This window comes from Thamnophis sirtalis, unplaced genomic scaffold (assembly GCF_051295495.1).
Source record: "Thamnophis sirtalis isolate CommonGarterSnake01/CBP01778 unplaced genomic scaffold, rThaSir2_p1.2 scaffold_2, whole genome shotgun sequence".
Taxonomy (NCBI): domain Eukaryota; kingdom Metazoa; phylum Chordata; class Lepidosauria; order Squamata; family Natricidae; genus Thamnophis; species Thamnophis sirtalis.
In genome coordinates, this window is record NW_028261382.1 from 39,794,598 (window position 1) to 39,818,112 (window position 23,515).

Genomic DNA, 23,515 nt, shown 5'->3' on the forward strand with positions numbered 1-23,515 from the left:
TGCCCCCTCATCTCTCTCCCTCTATTCTTTCTCTCTATCCCTCTCTCTTCTTTTTCTATCATCCATCCATCCATCATCTACTATCTATCTATCTATCCATCCATCATCTATCTATCTATCCATCCATCCCCTCTCTCCTTTCTATCCATTGCCCCCTCATCTCTCTCCCTCTATTCTTTCTCTCTATCCCTCTCTTCTTTTTCTATCATCCATCCATCCATCCATCCATCCTCACTCTCTCTCCTTTCTATCCATTGCCCCTCTCATCTCTCTATTCTTTCTCTCTCTCCCTCTCTCTTTTTTTTCTATTATCTCTCTCTCTCTTTCTCTCCTATCTCATTCAAATGGGCAGCCTTTGGCTGCTGCATTCCATGCAACTCAGGAGTGTAGCTGAGTGGTTAGAGGCCTCTGCTGTTCCCCAGGACGATGCCTCCAATAAACCACAGCTGAGGGGGATTTGCCCTCCTTCCACGCAGGCAGCCCCCAGGCTCATTTTGCCCAGAGATGAGACATTGGGTGGGTGGGGTTCCTTCCAGACTCACTGGACTCCGGTTCCCATGACACCTGGCCAGCAGTGCCAATGGCAAAGGATGCTGGGAGATGTAGTCCTGTCCCTGGCCACTGAGCAGAGCTGAAGCCTCTGGAGGTGACAAGATCCTGCCCTCCGTGGGGAACTGAACTCCAGCGTGTGAAAGTTGGCCTGCCCCAGATGTTGGCTAACCCTCCCGACGTGAAAAGATTCCTGTTCCAAGCATCTGGCGGCCCTCCGTGCCTCTCTCTTCCTCGGAAGGCTGAGATACGTAATATATATTGACATCTGTCGAGAATGGGCTCCCTGTTTCTGGATTATCAGAGATGGCAGGATGATTTAAGGATCTGCTCCGTTTCCACGATGACCTCATCCCTGGAGGAGAGGGAAGGGGGACACCGTCTCCTTCCCGCCTTTGTGCAAATGCACACACAGACACACAGAGGTGGTGAAAATGTGCACACCGAGAGAGCAGAGGCACAACCTGGGCCTGGTTCTATATCCTCTCTTTGTTTCCTGGAGTCAGGGTAATTTTTTAAGGAACAGGCATGCCTGCATATTCGGGAGCTGAGGGATGGTGGGGTATTGTAAAAGAGGAGAAGGAAGGAAGGAAAGAAGGAAGGAAGGAAGGAAGGAAGGAAGACAAGCAGAGGAAAAGGGAAAAAAGGAAAAGAGAAGGAAATTAAAAGAGAAAAGGAAGAAAAACAGGAAGGAAGGGAGGAAGGGAGAAGGAAGGGAGGGAGATAAATAGAGAACAAAAAGATAAAAAAGGAAAAGAGAAGGAAATTAAAAGAAAGAGAATGGAATAAAAAAGGAAGGAAGGAAGACAAGCAGAGAAAAAGATAAAAAAGGAAAAGAGAAGGAAATTAAAATAGAAAAGGAAGAAAAACAGGAAGGAAGGGAGGGAGGAAGAAGGAAGGGAGGGAGATAGAGGAGAGAACGAGAAGAGAAAAAAAGGAAAAGAGAAGGAAATTAAAAGAGAGATAATGGAATAAAAAAGGAAGGAAGGAAGACAAGCAGAGGAAAAGAGAAAAAAGGAAAAGAGAAGGAAATTAAAAGAGAGATAATGGAATAAAAAAGGAAGGAAGGAAGACAAGCAGAGGAAAAGAGAAAAAAGGAAAAGAGAGGGAAATTAAAAGAAAGAGGGAAGAAAAACAGGAAGGAAGGAAGGAAGGGAAGGAGGGAGGGAGATAAGCAGAGGAAGGAAGGAAAAAAGCAAAAGAGAAGGAAATTAAAAGAAAGAGAACGAAGGAAGAAGAACACGGAGGGAGGAAGCGAGGGAGGGAAAGAGGGGGGAAAACAGGAATGAAACAAAAAGGTAAGAAAAGAAGGAAGATGGGAAAGGAAAGACAGTGAGAGAGGAGGGAGGGAGGAGGGAAAGAAGGAGGGAGGGAGGAAAGGAAAGAACAGGAAGAAAAGCAATGAAATAAAAAGGGAAGGAAGGAAGGAAGGAAGGAAGGAAGGAATGAATCTGGGAGCATTCTCGGCATGAGGCCTTTCCTTGTTTATTGACTATCAACCTGGGCACCCCCAACTCCCACCGAAGGCTATTCCTCATGCATTTATTTTTTTGGGGGGGGGGGAGACTGCAGGATTCATACGAAATGCTCTGCCCCTCAAGGAAATAGGAGGCTGTGCTTGCCCCCCCCCCAAATAAAATAAAAGTCAAATCCATTATTGGAAAACCGAGAGGAACCAAGAACAGGGTCTCCTGCTTTGCCCATCCTGGTTTCTCTTAACCCTGGCTTGCGGCAGGAGACCCGGCCGAGTGGGGCTAGCCAAGCCAGGGTCAAGTACGGTGGGCTTCGAACTCTGCCCGCCAAGCATCAAATCGCACCCCCCTCCCCATTTAAGGCCCTTTCTGCAAGTTGCACTCCCAGAATGACGAAAAAGAATTCAACAAGGAGTGGAAGTTTTTTTGGGGGGTGGGTGGGAGATAAAAACAATGCCCGTTTTTCCAGGGGGGAGGAAAAGTTCCAGGCAGGCCAGAGGCAATCCAAACAGCCCCCCCCTCCAAGGACTGGTTGCAGCATTGGGGGGGGCTGCAAAATGAATGCAATCCACCCCCCCACCGCACGCCCTTTAGGAATTGGCTTTTCCTTTGCAAAGGGTGGAAATTGAAAGCAGGAAAAGTGGCTGGGGGGGGAGATTAAAACAAGCCAAACAGGGGGAAAAAAAGGGGGGGGGAAACAGGCCTGTTTCTCTGGGCAAGGCCTCGCAACCGCTAGCAACTGTCCCCATGGCAACAGCGCTAACAGCTGCTCCTTGCCAAGGGAGGGAGGGGGGGCAAGCGGCTGCCACCCGGCGAAATGGTGGATGTCACATCGGGGCTGGAGACCCCGGACGCGGGGGCCCTCTACCCCCCTCAGCAGACCCAGCTCATGGTCTACAAGGTAGGCTAAGGGGGGGTGGGGTGAGGGGGGTGGCAGGCATGGGGAGGGCAGAGGGACCCTTCCCCTCCCTCAACTTTTAAGTCCCCCCCCGCCCAACTTCCTTGCTTTCCAAAGTGGAGCGAAAGGATGGGTTTGCCCATTTCTCTTGGCAGGGAGACATTTGAAGCCCCCTCCCCAAAAACTTTCATCTTAAGACCTCCCTTCCCCACCATAAACAAAAGGAAAGAAGCTTTTTGGGGGGGGCTTTCCTCCCAAAACTAGCCAGCTTCCTAAAACTAGCCAGCTTCCTAAACCTGGCCAGCTTCTTAAAAGTAGCCAGCTTCCTAAACCTAGTCAGGTTCCTAAAAGTAGCCAGCTTCCTAAAACTAGCCAACTTCCTAAAATTAGCCAGCTTCCTAAACCTAGCCAGCTTCCTAAACCTAGCCAGCTTCCTAAAAGTAGCCAGCTTCCTAAACCTAGCCAACTTCTTAAACCTAGCTTCTTAAACCTAACCAGCTTCCTAAACCTAGCCAACTTTTTAAAACTAGCCAGCTTCCTAAAACTAGCCAGCTTCCTAGAAGTAGCCAGCTTCCTAAACCTAACCAACTTCTTAAACCTAGCTTCTTAAACCTAACCAGCTTCCTAAACCTAGTCAGCTTCCTAAAACTAGCCAGCTTCCTAAAACTAGCCAGCTTCCTAAAACTAGCCAGCTTTCTAAAAGTAGCCAGCTTCTTAAACCTAGCCAACTTCTTAAACCTAGCTTCTTAAACCTAACCAGCTTCCTAAACCTATCCAGCTTCCTAAAACTAGCCAAGATCACAGAGAGACCCGGATGTACAAAACCGAGATGCCAAAATCGGACCGAAGTTGGTGCCAATCCGGGTTGAGATTTGGGGTTCCGAATGTGGCTCATCTTGGGGAAAAAAGGACGGAGGGGGTGAGGGGTGGGGGGCTGAAATTGGGAAGGAAAGACCCCTGGCCCAACTGCCAATCATCCCATTAAACCAGGAAAACGGAGGAGAAAAATCCCAAGGAATCTGGAGATCGGAGGAGGAAGAGTTTAAATTTCGTTTTATTTTTCCCCCCAAAGGATAAAAATGTGGGAATGTCTGGATGGGGATTATATTCTGAAACCAGCAAACAGAACAATTAAAAAAAAAATCCATTTTTGTTGCTTGTTGGTTTGCAATTTAGGATTTGGGGTCTGGATTTGAGAGAAGAAAATCCTGACTTTTTTTTTCCAATTCAGGTTATTTATTTAAATTTTCTTTTTTGTAAATGTGTTTTTATTTTCCATTTTCATTTCGTACAGTCACATATATACTGTGAAAATTCTGGCTTTTTTTGTGTGTGTGTGCCTGCGGATTTTAATCCCCCCTTTCCCCCCTATTTCTATTCCTTCGTTTCCTTAGATCAACACCAAAATTAACAATGAAAAATATCTGCGGACTCACACCGAAATTGAGGTTCTGCTCTCCGGATTCCTCAGGTTGGTTTCTAGGATCGAGTGAAAGGAAGATTTAAAAATATATATATATTTTTTTCCCCCTCAAGGCAACTTGCCTTTTGTTGCCCGGCTGATTACAGGTAATTCTTGACTTAAAACTGTTGAGCGACCATTTGAAGTCAACGGAATAACGAAGTTGGAAGGGACCTTGGAGGTCTTCTAGTCCAACCCCCGGCTCAAGCAGGAGAGACCCAATGCCATTTCAGAGAGATGGCTGTGAAGTCTCTTCTTAAAAACCCCTAGTGATGGAGAAGGATGGAAGGAAGGAAGGAAGGAAGGAAGGAAGGAAGGAAAAATAGCAGAATAACAGAGGTGGAAGGGATCTTGGAGGTCTTCTAGTCTGACCCCCAGCTCAAGCAGGAGATATCTTATGCCATTTCAGAGAGATGGCTGTGCACTTTCTTCTTAAAAACCCCTAGTGATGGAGAAGGAAGGAAGGAAGGAAGGAAGGAAGGAAGGAAGGAAGGAAGGAAGGAAGGAAGGAAGGAAGGAAGGAAGGAAGGAAGGAAGGAAAAATAGCAGAATAACAGAGCTGGAAGGGACCTTGGAGGTCTTCTAGTCCAACCCCATGCTCAAGCAGGAGATACCCTATGCCATTTCAGAGAGATGGCTGTGCAGTCTCTTCTTAAAAACCCCTAGTGATGGGGAAGGAAGGAAGGAAGGAAGGAAGGAAGGAAGGAAGGAAGGAAGGAAGGAAGGAAGGAAGGAAGGAAAAATAGCAGAATAACAGAGCTGGAAGGGACCTTGGAGGTCTTCTAGTCCAACCCCATGCTCAAGCAGGAGATACCCTATGCCATTTCAGAGAGATGGCTGTGCAGTCTCTTCTTAAAAACCCCTAGTGATGGGGAAGGAAGGAAGGAAGGAAGGAAGGAAGGAAGGAAGGAAGGAAGGAAGGAAGGAAAAATAGCAGAATAACAGAGCTGGAAGGGACCTTGGAGGTCTTCTAGTCCAACCCCATGCTCAAGCAGGAGAGACCCTGTGCCATTTCCGAAAACCTCCAGCGATGGATCACCACAACTTCTGGTGGCCAGCAGTTCCACTGATTAATTGTCCTCCCTGTTAGGAAGATTCTCCTTAATTCCAGCTTGCTTCTCTCCTCGATTAGTTTCCACCCATTGTTTCTTGTCCTGCCTTCAGGTCCTTTGGAGAAGAGCTTGACTCCCTCTTCTTTGGGGCAGCCCCCTCCCCAAATATTGGAAGACTGCTATCATGTCTCCCCTGGTCCTTCTTTTCATCAAACTAAAGACATCTCCATTCCTGGCAGCTGTTTTTCGTACCTTTTAGTCTCCAGGCCTTTAATCATCTTAGCTGTTCTTCGCTGCACTTTTCCCAAAGTTTCAACCTTTTAATTTTTCTTTTTCTTTTCGTAGTATGGTACATCCTGAAATTTGCAATATGGTATATCCTGCAATTGGGTTGCAGGATCCCAGGCCGGGAGGGGGGGGAAGCCTTACGAGGTTTTTATAAAAGAGTTAAATTTCTTTTAACCAACTTTTTATTTATTTATTAAAAACCTCGGTTTTTCTTAATTGCTTTATCGATTCCCGAATGGCGGGGGTAGTTACACCGTCCGGGAAAGGGAGAGAAAGAAGGAAGTATTTTTAATTGTTATAAATATTTCCTCGCCCGGCTGACTCTTTTTAATTTTCCCAGCGAAAGCTCCATTCGGGGGGGCCCCCTCCCCAAATTCTCACCCCCCTCCTCTGCCGAGGCAGATATAATAAATTAAACATTCCTCCTGGGTCTCTTTAATTGCCTTATCGATTGTCGATAAGGGAAGGGGGGTGGCATTTACCAATTTGACAAGGGACGAGGCCGAACTGGTCAGGGTGGGAGATTGGTGGGAAGTGAAGGGGGGGGGTCTTCATGGGGAAAAAAAAGTCTTGGAAAATCTGTTCTTCTGTCCCGTTTTCCCCTTCTTCCTCCTCCTCCTCGGGCGATTTCCAGAGACGTCTTGATGAAAAGGCCGGAGAATATCCGAGAATTTGCAGCAGGTGAGAGAAATAAAACTTATTTCAACCCCCCCCACCCCCAATTGGGAGAGCTGGAGTGCCCAAGCGATGGGCCTGGATTGATGGTTGGCTGGCATCGGATGGGCCTCTTGGAAAATTCAGATTATTATTATTGGGTGGGGGTGGCTAGATGGCCTTCATGGCCCCCTCCAATGTTCTCCCGTCAATGCGAGGGTGGCGGGACCCCCGGGGGAAGAGGGCCAAGCAAGCAGGGCTTCAAATAAATAATAAAAAGCTGGCGAAAAGGAGGCCTAGAGGTGTTGCGGTTAATTAATAATAAACTTGCTGATTGTTCAGAGTAGAATCTGCTTCAATTGAACGTCTGAAGATTCTCCATCCAGCCGGATTTTGGAAGTTGATGTGGCTCTTTCAGACCTTCTCTGTTTAAACTTTGTTCCCCCTTTTTTCTTCCTTCCCTTTTTCTTTCCGTTTGTTTCTTCCTTTCTTCCCTTCCTCCCTTTTCTTTCCCTCTCTTCTTTCCTTTCTTCCTGCCCTTCCCTTTTTTCCTTCCTTCCCCTTTCCTTTCTTCTTTCCCTCTCTTCTTTCCTTTCCTTTTTTCCTTCCTTCCTTCTCTTCCTCCCTTTTCTCTTTCCTTCCATTCCTTCCTTCCTGCCCTTCCCTTTTTCCTTCCCTTCCTCCCTTTTCTCTTTCCTTCCATTCCTTCCTTTCTTCCTGTCCTTCCCTCTTTTTTCCCTTCCCTCTTTCCTCTCTTCCTGCCCTTCCCTCTTTTTTCCTTCCTTCCTTCTTTCCCTGTTCTTTCCTTTCCTCCCCTTTTCCTTCCTTCCTCCCTTTCCATTCCTTCCTTTCTTCCTGCCCTTCCCTCTTTTTCCCCTTCCTTCTTTCCTTTCTTACTTCCATTCCTCCCTTTTCTTTCTTCCTGCCCTTCCCTTTTCTTCCTCCTTCGTTCCTTTTTTCCTTCCCTTACTCCCTTTTCTCTTTCCTTCCATTCCTTCCTTCTTTTTCCTTTCTTCTTTCCCTCTCTTCTTTCCTTTCTTCCTGCCCTTCCTTTTTCCTTCTTTCCTTCCTCCCTTTTCTTTCTTTCCTTCCATTCCTTCCTTCTTTCTTCCTTCACTTCCTCCCTTTTCTTCCTGCCCCTCCTTTTTCCTTCCTTCCCTTTCATCCTTCCTTCCCTTCCCTCTTTTCTTCCCTTCTTCCTTTCTTCTTTCTCCAAATGAAGCAATAAACAATATTTCCCTTGTCAAGGAGGTTTCGAAAACAGCACCACCTTGCAAGAGAAATGTTTAGCTTCTAAGGAGGATACACAGAGCCCTGCAGGGAATAGCGTCAGACACAGAGCCGGGTGGCGCCCTCCTCTGACCATGTGCAGAGTGCTTCCCTCTGCGGTTGGCCCACCTGGGATCTGGCACACAGAGACACACACTCCCTTGGAGGAGCAAGACAGAAAAACCGATTCGGCTAAGAGTCCCAGATTCGCAATCGAAGGGCAGACGCGGAATCCTAGGGCTGGAAGGCACCCAGGAGGTCATCTAGTCCAACCCCAGAGGCCCCAAGGCAGGAGAGCTTATTCCACCGTGGACGAAGGACCGTCCAAATCTCTCCTTGAAACCCTCCAGCAAGGAAAAGGCTCGTCCACACCGTCCTGTCCACAGGGCCCGAGTTCTGTCCACAGGGCCCGAGTTCGAGTCGCGCGGCCGGAGGATGGCCTACACAGCCGGGCTGGTTTAAGAACCTAATTTCTCTCTCCCGTTTCACCTTCCAGACTATTTCACCAACCCGGAGCTGCCGAAAAAGATCCAGCAACAGATGATGGAGAAGCTAAACCAGGCAATTTAAGCGCCTTTTGGCTTTGAAAAATGCAAATACCCCAATTATTCTATTTCTTGCAAAAACTTTCCTTTTCCACCGGTTGTTAATAAAAACTCACAAAATGCCTGAAAATGGCTTGTTTTCCTCCCCGCTCAAGTGGGGGAATGAAACGTGTGGGCGACCCCAGGCACGGTTGCACCCTGCCACAGGCAGTCCTCGACTTACGACGGTTCACTTAGCGACAGCCCAAAGCTACAGCGTCGCCGTAGAGACTTAGGGCCTGTTTCCCCCCCCCCACACACTTATGACTGTTGCGGCAGCACGATCCAAATCTAGACGCTCGGCAACTGACTCACACTTACGACAGTCCCCCTTTTGCGACCTTCTGACCGGCGAAGTCAAGGGGGAAATCGGACGCTGCGTTAGCAGTGATTCACTTAACGGCAAAGTCGTAACATGGGGGGGCGAAACTCACTTAACGATTTATTCAGCAACGGAAATGTGGCCGTTAAGCCGAGGACTGTGGCTTACTACCTGGGTTTGCTAAGTTGCAAGTTAAAAGTCCAGGGGGGGGGGGCAGGAATACTTACGCCCACCCACGGCTGCTCCGCCATGACGGAAAACGCCCCTTTGCCCCAAAGGTGGCAGAGCCAACTGGCGGGCGGGGAGGGGGGAGGCAGCCAGGACCCCGGAAGACTTGAATTTTAGCGACTTCTGCAATACTTAAGGATGTCAGGATGTAGGAACCCCCCCCCCCGTGCCACCCTCCCCTCCCGCAACGGGCACCCCGAAACCTGTCCCCCCTTTTTTTGAGGGGTGCATTTCCACCTCCCCTTCCTCGCAGACCCCTTCAACTCAAAGGCAGCCCCGTCGCCCCTTTTTGCGAACGTCCAGGGCTGCCGTGCCCGCAGTCCGTCCCCCCCCCCCCCAGGGCTGGCAAGCTCTTCCGACATTATCTCAGCAGTCACCTTGATAAGGTGGGACGTCAAGCCGCCCGTAATGGATGGCGCTTCTGCAGCAGACGCAGCTCGGCGTGAATATTCATGCCCTGCTCCGCCGGTGCATCCCGGACGGACCCCCCCTCCCCTTTTCCCTTCCTCCAGCATCCTCACGTAGGGGCCTAATGAGATTCTTGGCAGCCGTCCCTCCTCTGCTCTTAAGAGCGGGGTGGGTGGGTGGAGTGGGGGGCTGGCGGGCAAACTTTTCCCGTTATCTTCCCCGACGGAGGAGGGGACGACGCAGGGCGGGTGGATTTGAGGGTGTTGGCGCTTCGGAAGGGCCTGGCATCGTCGTGTTCCCTGGGGGGGGGGAGAGACAGAGAGGCATGGGTGGGCATAAATTAACGGGAAGCAGACCCATCGCGTTGCCAAGAGAGACAGGACATCGGGGCAGGTTGTTCCAGTCGGGGCCGAGACGGGACTCTTAATGCGCCACACCAGCGAATCGTCTGGATGATTGTCGCAAATGGGACGTTCCGGGACGCGGCCCCGTTCTTTCCCGCAAGGAGCCTGCCGCGCCGGGGTGCGGGGCAGCCAGGCTAAGAAAGAGGCAGCGAAGACGAACAAAGACCGCCTTCCGCCTACCCCCGCCCCCCAAAAGTCCTTTTCGCTATGTCTGTTGCAGCATCTTCCTGTCCCGAGTTCAGATCCAGGCCTCCGTGTGGGGAAAAACTCTTCCTGGGGTGGGAATGGCCTTCTTCTTTTTTTTTTGCAACCGAGTTAGAAGAATTTAGCCGAATAATTAGCGCCGCTTCAAGCGTTACAGCCGGGATGGCGAATCTGTGGCATGCGGGCCGTCCCGGCTCAGCTCCAGCGAGTAGGTGCGTGCGGTGTGCGACATTGCCACGAAAAAGCAACGGTTAAGAAGTGGAGGTTTTATTCACTGGCGCCTGCGTTCGCGGGCTGCTTCTGGCCTGATCACGCCAAACAGAATCCCCCCCTCGCCACCCCAATGCCGCTAAGGTTTAAGGGGCATGAAAAAGCGGCTGGCTTCACCCACCGTGTCCAGCTGAAGGAAATCCCCCCCCCCCAAAAAGGAGTTTTTGTCTAGAAAAAAATATATATCCTAAGCTCCGATTTTAGCGCCGCGGAGAAAAGTCCCTCCTTCGGTGGACGGGCCTCAAAGTCGTCCCGCTTCTCCGCCGGCGCCTTCCGGTTCCTTCTGGGCCAGCCGAAGCCGCTGGCTGTTGGTTTTTGGCTCGGCAAACGTCTGCACCGAGAGGGGGACGCGGACGGTGTCGAGGCTGTTGACCTGCGAGGCGGGAGGGAGGGAAGAGAAGGGGGTAGGGAGGCCCAGAAGGGAACCCGGTCAGCGAAGGGGAGCTCCTACTACGAAAACTCAACGCTCTGTTGGACAGGAGGGGTGGGGGGGCGTTAAGAGTTTCGCCGTCCTCTTTGGAGAAAGTGGGGCAGGCTTTTAAGCCTCGGGGTGCCCCCCCCCTCCCCGATGCTCCATTCTGCCTACCTGGGCAGGTGTGGAAGCCAGGGAGGGGAAGAGGAAAAAAAAGCCAATGTTTCCCTTGATTTTCTTGCAAACCTTTCATTACCGAACTAGGCAACGCTATCCGTGCTAATCTGGCTGTCTGCAAGAAAAGCACCAAGTTTTGGGGGGGCAGCCAGCACCCCACAGTCCTCCTCCTCCTCCTTCCTCCCATCCCTTCCCCTCCGGCACTGATGGCGTTACCTAGCTGGGTCGTGAAATGCCAAGAAAACAGCGAAACTTAAAAGAGAGAGCAGAAAATCCAACCTTACCGTAACTTCGCACCAGTAGCTACCCAGGCTGGTGATGGGTTCTTCGGGGAGAGTCAGCGCCTGGGGGGGCACGACAACCCCCAACTGGAAAGGGGAAAAATAAAACAGGAGAGGGGAGGGGACATGCAGCTCCTTAAAAAGTAGGCTTGTGGTTGTGTTTCCGAGTTGCGTTTCAATCTAACACGAGGCGGAATTCTGATCACAGAATGTAAAATGTGTAAAACGGCCGTGAGCCCCCCCTTTTTCCGGTGCCGTCGTAACTTCGAACAGTACCTAACTGAACTGTTGTAAATCAAGGACCCCCTGTAAGTCCCATTTGAAATAAACACAGATATATAAACACCTCCTCACCAGCAATTGCCACCTCGATGAGCAGAGATTAACACCGAGATCAATACACCAAATCAAGGAGTTACCGTTGCAAACAGACTAACAATAAACCATCATTTAATCAAGAAAGCAACAAGGCTCCTGCCAATAACCCCCGTCAGCACAAGCCACCGGTGTCAGGCCCGCAGCCATCTTTTCTTTTGGATCTTCGGCCTGTCACGCTTTCTATTATTCTACTGTGCATTTTCTATTGGGAGTTAGATGATACGTAGCCATAACAACATTCCTTTCTAGAAATCCAAGGTCATCGTTTGTCTTTGCACCTCTGCACCTGACCGGAACTGGATGGGTGGAAGCTGCCAGCGTGGCAGTGGACAATTGGACCGTGGGATGGGATTGTAGGTGGGTGGGGGCAGGATCTTGAACTTCCAACTGGGTGGGGGAGAACCGGGAAGCTTTCAGATCCGGGTTTCCCCAGCTGTGCCAACGTGGCTCTCTTAATAAATTGGAACTTTTGAGGAATTCTTTGCCTCGGACTCTGATTTAATTTTTGGATGCTATTGGGAACGCTGACAGCCAGTATATAAAAATAAGAGGAAACCCCCCACCCTTCTAGTCCTGATGATGTTCCCTTGATGGGTTATGAAACGTCTGCAAGGAAAACCATCCAGCTCGGGAGAGTCCCACGGACGTAAAAACTTACATTTCGGAGGAAATGCCGGCAGACAATTTCTTTCGTCAGCTCCCACTGGTCGCACTCATTCACGCCGATCTCCAGGGTGCAATTCTTCAGGAACCGGACGGTCTAAAGGAAACAAGACAGCCGGTCAACTATGGGAAGGAGAAAATGGGAGCCCAGATATATATATAACTCTATCTATCTAATCTATCTATCTATCTATCTATCTATCTATCTATCTATCTATCTATCATCTATCTATCTGTCTATCTATCTATCGTCTATCTATCTATCTATCTATCTATCTATCTATCTATCTATCTATCTATCTATCTATCTATCCTCTATCTATCTATCATCTATCTATCTATCTATCTATCTATCATCTATCTATCATCTATCTATCTATCATCTATCTATCTATCTATCTATCTATCTATCTATCTATCTATCTATCTATCTATATTTAACAGCTCTGGATTTGCTAGCAACAGCTTAGGTTTTAGGAGAAAGGAATACAAGTAAAATTAAAATTTTGGGAGAGGGGACATCATATACCCTGCTGTAGTGGCAATTCAAGATTGATTGATAGATTAGATAGATAAATGAATATAGGTGATAAGATGATAAATATAGATTAGATATACAGATTAGAAAGATATAGATTAATGAATATAGGTGATAGATGATATAGATTAGATATAGAGATTAGATAGATATTTAGATAAATGAATATAGGTGCTAGATAGAGATTAGATAGATATAGAGATTAGATAGATAGATAGATAGATAGATAGATAGATAGATAGATAGACAGACAGACAGACAGATAGATAACCGAGGTGGCACAGTGGTTAGGGTGCAGTACTGCAGGCCACTTCAGCTGACTGTTATCTGCAGTTCGGCTGTTCAAATCTCACCGGCTCAGGGTTGACTCAGCCTTCCATCCTTCCGAGGTGGGTAAAATGAGGACCCAGATTGTTGTTGGGGGCGATATGCTGACTCTGTAAACCGCTTAGAGAGGGCTGAAAGCCCTATGAAGCGGTATATAAGTCTAACTGCTATTGCTAGATAGATAGATAGATAGATAGATAGATAGATAGATAGATAGATAGATAGATAGATAGATATGGAGATTAGATAGATACAGAGATTAGATATAGATTAGATAGATAAATGAATGTAAGTGATAGATGACATAGATTAGATATAGAGATTAGATAGATATAATTAGATAAATGAATATAGGTGATAGAGCTTATAGATATAGAGATTAGATAGATAGATAGATAGATATAGATTAGATAAATAAATGAATATAGGTAATAGATGATAGATATAGATAGATGGATGGATGGGTGGATGGATGGAGTGGTGGCCTAGAGGTGGCGCTCTTGCCTCACTATGAGGGGGCCGTGAGTTCAATCCTAGGTAGAGGCAGATATTTCTCTCTCTGGGCACAATGAGAATATATCTGCGGCACAAGACTCCGCACTAGCAAAAGGAAGGGCATCCAGCCATCAAAACACTCAGTTGCCCAGACTCCACGCCGACACAAGGGATTATGGGGCCGTTAAGAGAGGATGATAAAGGAGACAGATACAGGTGATAATAAGACGGACGGACGGATGGCAGCTTCTTCTCCACAATTCAGCTTCCAAATAAAGCGTCGTGCCCAATTATCCTCCTGAAACCGGACTTTTCGCCATTCATTCTTCCCGGCTTTCATACCTTCATACCGCTGTGGGTTTGTAACCTCGGCAGCTTCCCCTCTTCACGTAACTAAAAGAGAAGAGGAGATGCAGAGGGGAAAAAATCAGATTTTTCTCTCTCTCATGTTCCAGCTGCATAAAAGGGAAAGGTTGCTAAGTCATTCCCGACTCTAGGGGGCGACGCTCATCTCCGTTTCAAAGCCGAAGAGCCAGCGCTGTCCGAAGACGTCTCCGTGGTCATGTGGCCGGCGTGACTCAACGCCGAAGGCGCATGGAAGGCTGTTCCCTTCCCACCAAAGGTGGTTCCTATTTTTCTACTTGCATTTTCTACGTCCTTTCGAACTGCTAGGTTGGCAGAAGCCAGGACGAGGAACGGGAGCTCACTCCGTTACGCGGCGCTGGGGATTCGAACTGCCGAACTGCCAACCTTTTCTGATCGACAAGCTCAGCGTCTTAGGGAGCCTAAATCCGGGAGCAAACTTACTCGGTTTTCCTCTTCGAAAAACTTCTTGTTTTCAGGAGAGGCGTAAACGGCCCGATTGTGGAGCAGGAGATGGTTGCGGCCGAAAGATCGGTGGATGAAGATGGTTTCGCCGCGGTTCCCAACGTCTGCGAATCGAGACGAGAGAGGAAAAAATTGGAGGCAGGCAGTGTGTGTGTGTGTGCCCTCAACTTACGACGGCACTAAACAACCGTTCGAAGTTACCACGGCACCGGGAAAAGCGACTTACAACCCTTTTCCCCACTTACGACCATGTAAGTGATCAAAATTAAGCCGTCAAGAATTGGCTCGTATTTACGACGGCTGCCAAGCGTCCCAGGAGCCGCGGGATACCCCTTTTGCAACCTCCACGTCCGATTCGCTTAACGACCGCATGACTCGCTGCAGGGATTCGTTTAGCAACGGCATCAGGGAATGGCTCTCTTAATCAATTGGAAGAGGGAAGACACGTCTGCGCCGGGCTCCCCGATGGTCGTAGGTGGGCAGCCCGGAGGGTCTCGTACCTTCCACGGGTTCGGTGAGGATGAGTTCGAGGGGTTCCTTGGGGCGGTGCTTGAGGTCCTCCACCAGGCGGTAGACGCGGAAACGGGGGTGTTTGATCCGGGGCTCCCTGTCTTTCTTCCCCAGCGGGACTTTCCACCAGCGCTCCACGATGACCGTCTCCTGGAAGGCAGAGAAGTCGGGGAAGGGCTCGGGGGCAGCCCCCTCCCCCCCAAGAGCCCCCCCCCCCGGCAGTCTGCTCCTCTCCCCCAAATACGAGGGATTTATTTTGAGATTTTTAGCTACTTTGGGGGGGAGAATGGAGGACTTTTGCCTTGTGGATGTGAAGCAGCCGGGCCAAAGTCCCAGGATTGGGGGGGAGGTCTGGAGGAGGCCGAGGGGGGGCTGGCTGGGGACCCCCCCCCAACCTGCAGGTGAATCTAGCAAGCTGCAGGATTTCCTTTTCCTTCTTTCTCGCCCTCCCCTCCTCTCTCCCTCCATCTTTCCTTCCTTTTTCCTTCCCTCTTTCCACCCTCCCTCCATTTTTTCCTTTTCTCCTTCCTCCTTTTTCTCTTACTTCTTTCCATGCAACCATCTCTTCTTTCGTCTCTCCTTTCTGGTTTCTTTCTTTCAACTTCCCCTCCCTTTTTCTTTTCTTCCTTCCCCCCTCCCTTGTCCCTTCCTCTTCCCTATTTATCCCTCCGTCTCCTTCCTCCCTTCCAACAATATCTCTCCTTTTCTCTTTTTTCGTCCCTCCTTCTCCTCCCCTTCTTTTTTCTTTCACCTTTCCCTCCCTTTTTCTTCCTTCTTCCCTCCTCTCTCCCTTTTTCCTTCCTTCCCTATCTATCCACCCATCTCCTTCCTTCCAACAATCTCCCTCCTTTTCTCTTCTTTCTTCCCCCACTTCTCTCTTCTTTTCCTCTTTTTGTTTTCCTTCCTTCCATCTTATCCGTGTCCAGGACGGCCCTTTGTCCAGGATGGAATAAGTTCTCCTGCCTTGGGGGGGCCTCTGGGGGTTGGACTAGATGACCTCGAAGGTCCCTTCCAGCCCTAGGATTCTGGAGCGCCCCCTTTGATTGGTGGCATTCAGACGACCCAGCCTCCTCCCAGGCCACACAGACACCCCCATCCTCCTCTTTGGCTTTGGGCAGCACCGCAATACCCATCCTTGCACAAGGCTGCATGGCCGCTGTTCTCTCCTGGTGGTCTCCCATCCCTTCCTCCTCCCCCCACCAGGGCTACCCCGCCCTCCCTCGCCGGAGCGGACCCCGGAGGGTCCCTCCCGGCTCTCCCTGCCGCGCTCACCCGCGGGGCCGAGAGGTGCAGCCCCCTGGGAGGGAGAAAGCGGAGAGACCCCGCCGGCGAACCCCGCACTGCCCGCCACAGAAGCCCCGCCGCCATCATGGCTCCCGCCGCCTACCGCAGGCCCCGCCCCCCGCCGACTGCGCAGGCGCCGGGGCCGCGAATAAGCCCCGCTGTGGCCTAGCGCCGCCTGCCGGGCATGTCCCTCTTCCCGCGGGCGGCGGCGCCACGGCAGGCCCCGGCTTTTGGCTCGGCCGGGCCGGAGGGATGCCGAGAGGCGGGGGAGGGCTTGCTTTCTCAATACAGGGATGGTTGTTTCTGGGCATGCTCAGAATGCCTCTCTCTCTCTCCCCCCCCCCCCGTTTCCATGGATGCAAAGCTTTAATGGAGTTTAATGGGAGTGAAAGGGTTTCTGAGCATGTGAAGAGGGCTGAGTCGCCTCCCCAGCCCTGGATGCAAAGTTGTAACAGCGTGGTAGTAGCGAAGGGCCGTTCTGAGCATGCACAGAGGGCTCTGTGCCAAACAAGAGAGCGCAGTGCCTCTGAGCATGCACAGAGTACTTTCCCTCCTGAATGCAAGAAATGCCCCAAAGATCCTCTTAATTTGGGTGTGTGGTGTTTCAAAAAGCTTCTTTCCTTCCAATGCATGAAGTATTCCTCAAAGGCACCGTGTCTCTGAGCATGTACAGAGTATTTTCCTCTCCCAAAACCCCCCCATTGTCTTTTAACCTTTGAAGGTTCAAAGTGGCAGGAAATGGGGTTATAAATGAAGCAATCCCGGCCCTCCCCATAAATCGGTTTCGAACCGGTTTCGAGAGGGGACAGTGTAGACCAGTGTTTCTCAACCTTGGCAAGTTGAAGATGTCTGGGACTTCAACTCCCAGAATTCCCCAGCCAGCATTTGCTGGCTGGGGAATTCTGGGAGTTGAAGTCCCAGACATCTTCAACTTGCCAAGGTTGAGAAACACTGGTGTAGACAAGCCACCATGGGAGGGGCCAGAAGTGGGAGGAGGAGCTTAGCATCGTGGTCACAATGGGGGAGTCTGTTGTGCCTCCGGTTGCTGGTCTGGGGCCACCGGGTCACAATGGGGCTCCTGCCTTGGGGCCCTTGACCCTCAGGGGCCACTCAACCCGCTGGGCAGATGCCACCCAAGAGCCAGAGACCACCATCCAGGGACCTCGCTGCCTGCTTTGGGGCGACGCTAAGCCTGCTTGGACCTTCATCCCAACTTCTTCGCCCTCCAGGAAAAATGACCCCCTCAAACAGCGAGTGAGCCTCCTCTCCGCAGCGCCATCTGGGCACCGCTGCCCATCACAGCTGGCTCCCCTCGAGGCTAAGCCAACAATCGTGGCTTGCTGACCCCTGGTGGCCAAACCTGGCAGACCCAGATCCTTTTGGGTCCCTGGGGATGCTCGCTGGCAAGAGGGAAACGAACAGAGTCGGAAGGGGTTTTGGAGGCCATCTAGTTCAACCCCCTGATCAGAATGCAGAAACGACACAGTTGGAAGGGGACCCTCGGAGGCCATCTAGCCCAACCCCCTTCTCTCACAGGAGACCTGAACTAGGGATTCGAACCGCCGGCCTTTCTGATTGACAAACTCACTGACTTCGCACGCGCTTTTGCAAACCTGTTCAAATGTTTGCAGCTTGGGGGGCTAAATAAAAAGATGTTATTTTTTACAAGATTGGGAAAAAAAATGTCACTTTTTCTCCTCTCTTCCCAGGGCAGCCCTTGCCGTCCCTGAATCTTTGAGCACCCGTCCTCGCTACTGCCAGCAGTGCTCCTGAGTTCGAGGGCGCCAGCCCCAACCGGCGCGGCCCCAGCAGCCCGTCAGACTGGCTGAGCCCAACTGAGATCTACAAGGTCAGAGATCTACAAAAAAATAAAATAAACACCTCTGTTTAAAATCAAGCGTGGCTAGTGGGAGGGGGACGATGAGCACTATAAGGCAAAGGTTCCCCCTTGCACATCTGTGCTAGTCGTTCCTGACTCTAGGGGGCGATGCTCATCTCCATTTCAAAGCTGAAGAGCCAGCGCTGTCCAGAGGCGTCTCCGTGGGTCATGTGGCCAGCATGATTCAACGCCAAAGACACACAGAACGCTGTTCCCTTCCCACCAAAGGTGGCTCCTATTTTTCTACTTGCATTTCTTACCTGCTTTCGAACTGCTAGGTTGGCAGAAGCTGGGACAAGTCACGGGAGCTCCCTCCGTTATGCGGCGCTGGGGATTCGAACCGCCGAACTGCCAACCTTTTCTGATCAGCAAGCTCAGCGTCTTAGCCAATGAAGGCACCTTTTGGGCACTATAGATTGGCGCAATAGTGCAGATCTATTGAGAAGAGCCTGCTTTTTCAAACGTGCCAACACTGGTCTTTCGACTCTCTGCTTTTATAGAAATGTGCCAACTTTTAAAGATGACTGGATTTCAACTCCCCGAACTTGTCAAGGTGTTGGAAGTCCAGCCACCTTAGAAGTTGTCAATTTGAAAATAAACCCTACTTTTCACACTGCCAGACTATTAAGGTTCTTCCCTTAGAAGCGGGCAAGTGCTTTAAAAAAAATAAAAAAAATAAGAAGAAGAGTGGGAAAGAGAGAAGAAAGATAGGAAGAGAGGGATAGGAGAGAGTGTAAAGGGGGAAGATGAGGAGGATAAGGAGGAGTGGAATGAAGAGAGAGGAGAAAGGGAGGGGAAGTAGAGTAGAAAATGATGGAGGGAAGACAGGATGTAGGAGAGTGGGAAGCAGAGGAGAGAAGAAAGATAGGAAGAGAGGGACAGGAGAGAGGGTAAAGGGGGGAAGATGAGGAGGATAAGGAGTGGAATGAGGAGAGAGAAGGAGAAAGGGAGGGGAAGTAGAGTAGAAAATGATGGAGGGAAGACAGGATGTAGGAGAGTGGGAAACAGAGGAGAGAAGAAAGATAGGAAGAGAGGGATAGGAGAGAGGGTAAAGGGGGAAGATGAGGAGGATAAGGAGGAGTGGAATGAAGAGAGAGGAGAAGGTGAAAGGAAGGGGAAGTAGAGTAGAAAAGGATGATGGAGGGAAGAAAGGAGGTAGGAGAGAGGTAGAAGAAAGAGGTGTATGGAGAGCAGAAGAGCCAATAATGGGTTTTTATCTTTCTGGGCATGGATGACAAGAGGAACTGATGTAATTACTACTTAATACAATAGGATATTGGCTATGGAATAGTATACATGTGATTATATGTTATGAAAATAGAAAATAAAAACTTTCTATGGATATGGAAGCATAAATACCATCAACATAGAATGGAGTTTGCTCAGAAGCGGAAATACACCAATGAGAGGAAGAGTGGGAAACAGAGGAGAGAAGAAAGATAGGAAGAGAGGGATAGGAGAGAGGTTAAGGGGGGAAGATGAGGAGGATAAGGAGGAGTGGAAAGAGGAGAGAGGAGAAGGAGAAAGGAAGGGGAAGTAGAGTAGGAAAGGATGATGGAGGGAAGAAAGGAGGTAGGAGAGTGGGAAGCAGAGGAGAGAAGAAAGATAGGAAGAGAGGGATAGGAGAGAGGGTAAAGGGGGAAGATGAGGAGGATAAGGAGGAGTGGAATGAAGAGAGAGGAGAAGGTGAAAGGAAGGGGAAGTAGAGTAGAAAAGGATGATGGAGGGAAGAAAGGAGGTAGGAGAGAGGTAGAAGAAAGAGGTGTATGGAGAGCAGAAGATCTAATAATGGGTTTTTATCTTTCTGGGCGTTGATGACAAGAGGAACTGATGTAATTACTACTTAATACAATAGGATATTGGCTATGGAATAGTATACATGTGATTATATGTTATGAAAATAGAAAATAAAAACTTTCTATGGATATGGAAGCATAAATACCATCAACATAGAATGGAGTTTGCTCAGAAGCGGAAATACACCAATGAGAGGAAGAGTGGGAAACAGAGGAGAGAAGAAAGATAGGAAGAGAGGGATAGGAGAGAGGTTAAGGGGGGAAGATGAGGAGGATAAGGAGGAGTGGAAAGAGGAGAGAGGAGAAGGAGAAAGGAAGGGGAAGTAGAGTAGGAAAGGATGATGGAGGGAAGAAAGGAGGTAGGAGAGTGGGAAGCAGAGGAGAGAAGAAAGATAGGAAGAGAGGGATAGGAGAGAGGGTAAAGGGGGAAGATGAGGAGGATAAGGAGGAGTGGAATGAGAGAGAGGAGGAGAAAGGAAGGGGAAGTAGAGTAGAAAAGGATGATGGAGGGAAGAAAGGAGGTAGGAGAGAGGTAGAAGAAAGAGGTGTATGGAGAGCAGAAGATCTAATAATGGGTTTTTATCTTTCTGGGCGTTGATGACAAGAGGAACTGATGTAATTACTACTTAATATACAATAGGATATTGGCTATGGAATAGTATACATGTGATTATATGTTATGAAAATAGAAAATAAAAACTTTCTATGGATATGGAAGCATAAATACCATCAACATAGAATGGAGTTTGCTCAGAAGCGGAAATACACCAATGAGAGGAAGAGTGGGAAACAGAGGAGAGAAGAAAGATAGGAAGAGAGGGATAGGAGAGAGGTTAAGGGGGGAAGATGAGGAGGATAAGGAGGAGTGGAAAGAGGAGAGAGGAGAAGGAGAAAGGAAGGGGAAGTAGAGTAGGAAAGGATGATGGAGGGAAGAAAGGAGGTAGGAGAGTGGGAAGCAGAGGAGAGAAGAAAGATAGGAAGAGAGGGATAGGAGAGAGGGTAAAGGGGGAAGATGAGGAGGATAAGGAGGAGTGGAATGAAGAGAGAGGAGGAAGGTGAAAGGAAGGGGAAGTAGAGTAGAAAAGGATGATGGAGGGAAGAAAGGAGGTAGGAGAGAGGTAGAAGAAAGAGGTGTATGGAGAGCAGAAGATCTAATAATGGGTTTTTATCTTTCTGGGCGTTGATGACAAGAGGAACTGATGTAATTACTACTTAATACAATAGGATATTGGCTATGGAATAGTATACATGTGATTATATGTTATGAAAATAGAAAATAAAAACTTTCTATGGATATGGAAGCATAAATACCATCAACATAGAATGGAGTTTGCTCAGAAGCGGAAATACACCAATGAGAGGAAGAGTGGGAAACAGAGGAGAGAAGAAAGATAGGAAGAGAGGGATAGGAGAGAGGTTAAGGGGGGAAGATGAGGAGGATAAGGAGGAGTGGAAAGAGGAGAGAGGAGAAGGAGAAAGGAAGGGGAAGTAGAGTAGGAAAGGATGATGGAGGGAAGAAAGGAGGTAGGAGAGTGGGAAGCAGAGGAGAGAAGAAAGATAGGAAGAGAGGGATAGGAGAGAGGGTAAAGGGGAAGATGAGGAGGATAAGGAGGAGTGGAATGAGAGAGAGGAGGAGAAAGGAAGGGGAAGTAGAGTAGAAAAGGATGATGGAGGGAAGAAAGGAGGTAGGAGAGAGGCAGAAGAAAGAGGTGTATGAAGAGCAGAAGAGCTAATAATGGGTTTTTATCTTTCTGGGCGTTGATGACAAGAGGAACTGATGTAATTACTACTTAACACAATAGGATATTGGCTATGTAATAGTACACGTGATTATATGTTATGAAAGTGGAAAATAAAAAAGTATATTTATAAATAAATAACTGGTCTTTTGACTCTCTGCTTTTTATACAAATGTGCCAACTTTTAAGATGATTAGAAGTCCAGCCATCTTAAAAGTTGGCACATTTGAAAATAAATCCTATTTTTCACACTGCCAGGCTATTAAGGTTCTTCCCTTAGAAGTGGGGCAAGTGCTTTAAAAAATAATTAAAAAAGGAAATATTTAACGTAAGAAGCTTGCAACTTTTCGCTATGATGTCTGAATCACCTAACCGGTGTTTCACGCAGGCTGCCACCTCACCGTTTTTGCTAGCGTCCATCAACACCCCGATTGGCCAGTGCAGCTGGATTTCCACTTCGCCCGCGGCAGCCAGGGTGCCAGCCACTGGCATGGCCTTCTGCAGGGACCCACCCTTTTCCTGGACACCCCTAGACTGGCACTGGATTTCAACAGCCGGGAAAGGTGAGGAGGCAAAATAACCGGGGGGGGGAAAACAAGATATAGGAAGCAAGTTGCTAGTTCTCAAGAAACCTTAGCAAACTCACCAACAGGAATCCAGAAAGCAAGTTGCTTCCTGCTCCCTACTGCTAAGTTTCTCTAGGACGAACAGGCCATTTGGTTGCAACGCTGAAAAAGGCGACTTGCGACCAGTCCTCAAACCTATGACCATCTCAGCATCCCCCCCCATGGGATCAAAATTCGGATAACCAGCCTGTATTTATGAGGGCTGCAACGTCCTGCGGCTGTTCATTTAACAACTTAACAGTGATTTGCTTCGTTAATTGTTTGCAAAATCCAGAGGCGACTCGCTTAAGAACGGCCCTGCTTAGCGAGGGAAATTATGGTCGTAGGTTGAGGACGGCCTGCGCGTGCTTGTTTTCCAGAAGTCGCCATGGTTTTTTTCCTTGAAGGATTTGATCAGGACAGTCAGAAATCTTTCCCTGGCCAAGATTGTGTTGTTATAAAACTCAAATTGCAGATTGTGTTGTTATAAAACTCAAATTGCTAACTGTCTGTCTGATCCTGTAGCTTGACCGCCACCCTGGAATACGTCGAAGAAAAAATGGGTGCAAAGCAGGTGTTGGTGAACTTCCACAAGGCGCGGCGAGACCGAGGTAAAAAATAAGAACTTATTTTGCATTTTTATCCTGGTGGGTTTTTGGCCCGGGAGCGAATTTCCAAGCCTTGGGATAGAAAAAAAATATGGGGTTGCAAACGAGGCATTTGCAATCATTAATCCCAATGACATTAAAAAAAAAGGAGAATTTGTTAAGAATAAAATTGGAAGCGCTCCTCCAAAACAGGCTGCCTAAAAGCACAGGCAAATCCTTTTGACTTTACGGCCCCCCTGAGTTTGTCGCTAAGCGAGACAACATTGCAAAGCAAGATTTGCTCCATTTCCAGACCTTCCCTTTGCCACGGTTTTTAAGCGAATCTCCCTCCTCCTGCGGCTGTCCAAAAGACGTTAAGTGGATCTGGGTCCCCCCGTTGAGATCGCGTGACCTCGGGGACGTCATAAATACGAAATCAGTCGCCGAGCATCTGAATTTTGATTTATGTGAATTTGGGAGGAAGGCTACGACGGTTGTTAAGTCTGGAAAAACCCAGAAATCCCCCCCCCCCCTTCTCTCTCTCTTTAGGCAACTTGCTACGAGCTTTTGGCTTCCTGGGTTTCGAACTCGTGACCCCCAACTACCCTGGCCTGCCACCCTGGGAAGACACCATCTTCATGGCTTATCCCCTGGAACGCGATCTCGGCTGGAATCCCCCACCAAAGATGGAATGACCCTCGTGGGGGAGGGTCCGAAGAGCAGGGAGGGCTGGTGCCAATGGGGGCTACCCCCCCTCTGCCGCCCCTCCCCTTCGCAGCAGCGTGATTTCAAAGCCCCCCTCCCCAAAAAAGGCATTAAAGTGGCATGAAAGCTGAGCAGGTGATAAAGACCAGGGAGGGAGGGGTAAGAAGTAGGCAAGAACCTCATTATCCAGATCTTCCGTCCCATCTGGACACAAACCGGGTTTGATTTGTGGCTACGTCGTCTTCTC

General features: G+C 49.1%; 3 protein-coding genes across 3 annotated transcripts; 2 read left to right on the plus strand and 1 right to left on the minus strand.

Moving 5' to 3' along the window:
* Positions 1 to 2,797: 2,797 nt before the first annotated feature.
* On the plus strand, positions 2,798 to 8,319 carry RIIAD1 (regulatory subunit of type II PKA R-subunit domain containing 1). The gene is made up of 4 exons (XM_087703688.1): positions 2,798 to 2,922; positions 4,314 to 4,390; positions 6,356 to 6,402; positions 8,141 to 8,319. Exons 1-4 carry the CDS (start codon positions 2,839 to 2,841, stop codon positions 8,212 to 8,214), a joined length of 282 nt encoding a protein of 93 aa, XP_087559814.1. The 5' UTR covers positions 2,798 to 2,838; the 3' UTR covers positions 8,215 to 8,319.
* A 1,843-nt stretch (positions 8,320 to 10,162) lies between these two features.
* MRPL9 (mitochondrial ribosomal protein L9) lies at positions 10,163 to 16,072 on the minus strand. Its single transcript, XM_087705038.1, has 7 exons — positions 15,946 to 16,072; positions 14,664 to 14,823; positions 14,143 to 14,267; positions 13,678 to 13,728; positions 11,971 to 12,072; positions 10,938 to 11,021; positions 10,163 to 10,437 (listed from the first exon to the last, which is right to left on the minus strand). The coding sequence occupies exons 1-7, from the start codon at positions 16,042 to 16,044 to the stop codon at positions 10,306 to 10,308; spliced, it is 753 nt and encodes a 250-aa protein (XP_087561164.1). The 5' UTR covers positions 16,045 to 16,072; the 3' UTR covers positions 10,163 to 10,305.
* A 1,119-nt stretch (positions 16,073 to 17,191) lies between these two features.
* Positions 17,192 to 23,318, plus strand: OAZ3 (ornithine decarboxylase antizyme 3). The gene is given in 7 exon segments (XM_087707639.1): positions 17,192 to 17,211; positions 17,667 to 17,727; positions 17,729 to 17,772; positions 18,136 to 18,155; positions 21,745 to 21,934; positions 22,502 to 22,587; positions 23,113 to 23,318. Coding segments are annotated over 7 exon segments (567 nt in total). The 3' UTR covers positions 23,259 to 23,318.
* Positions 23,319 to 23,515: the final 197 nt, after the last annotated feature.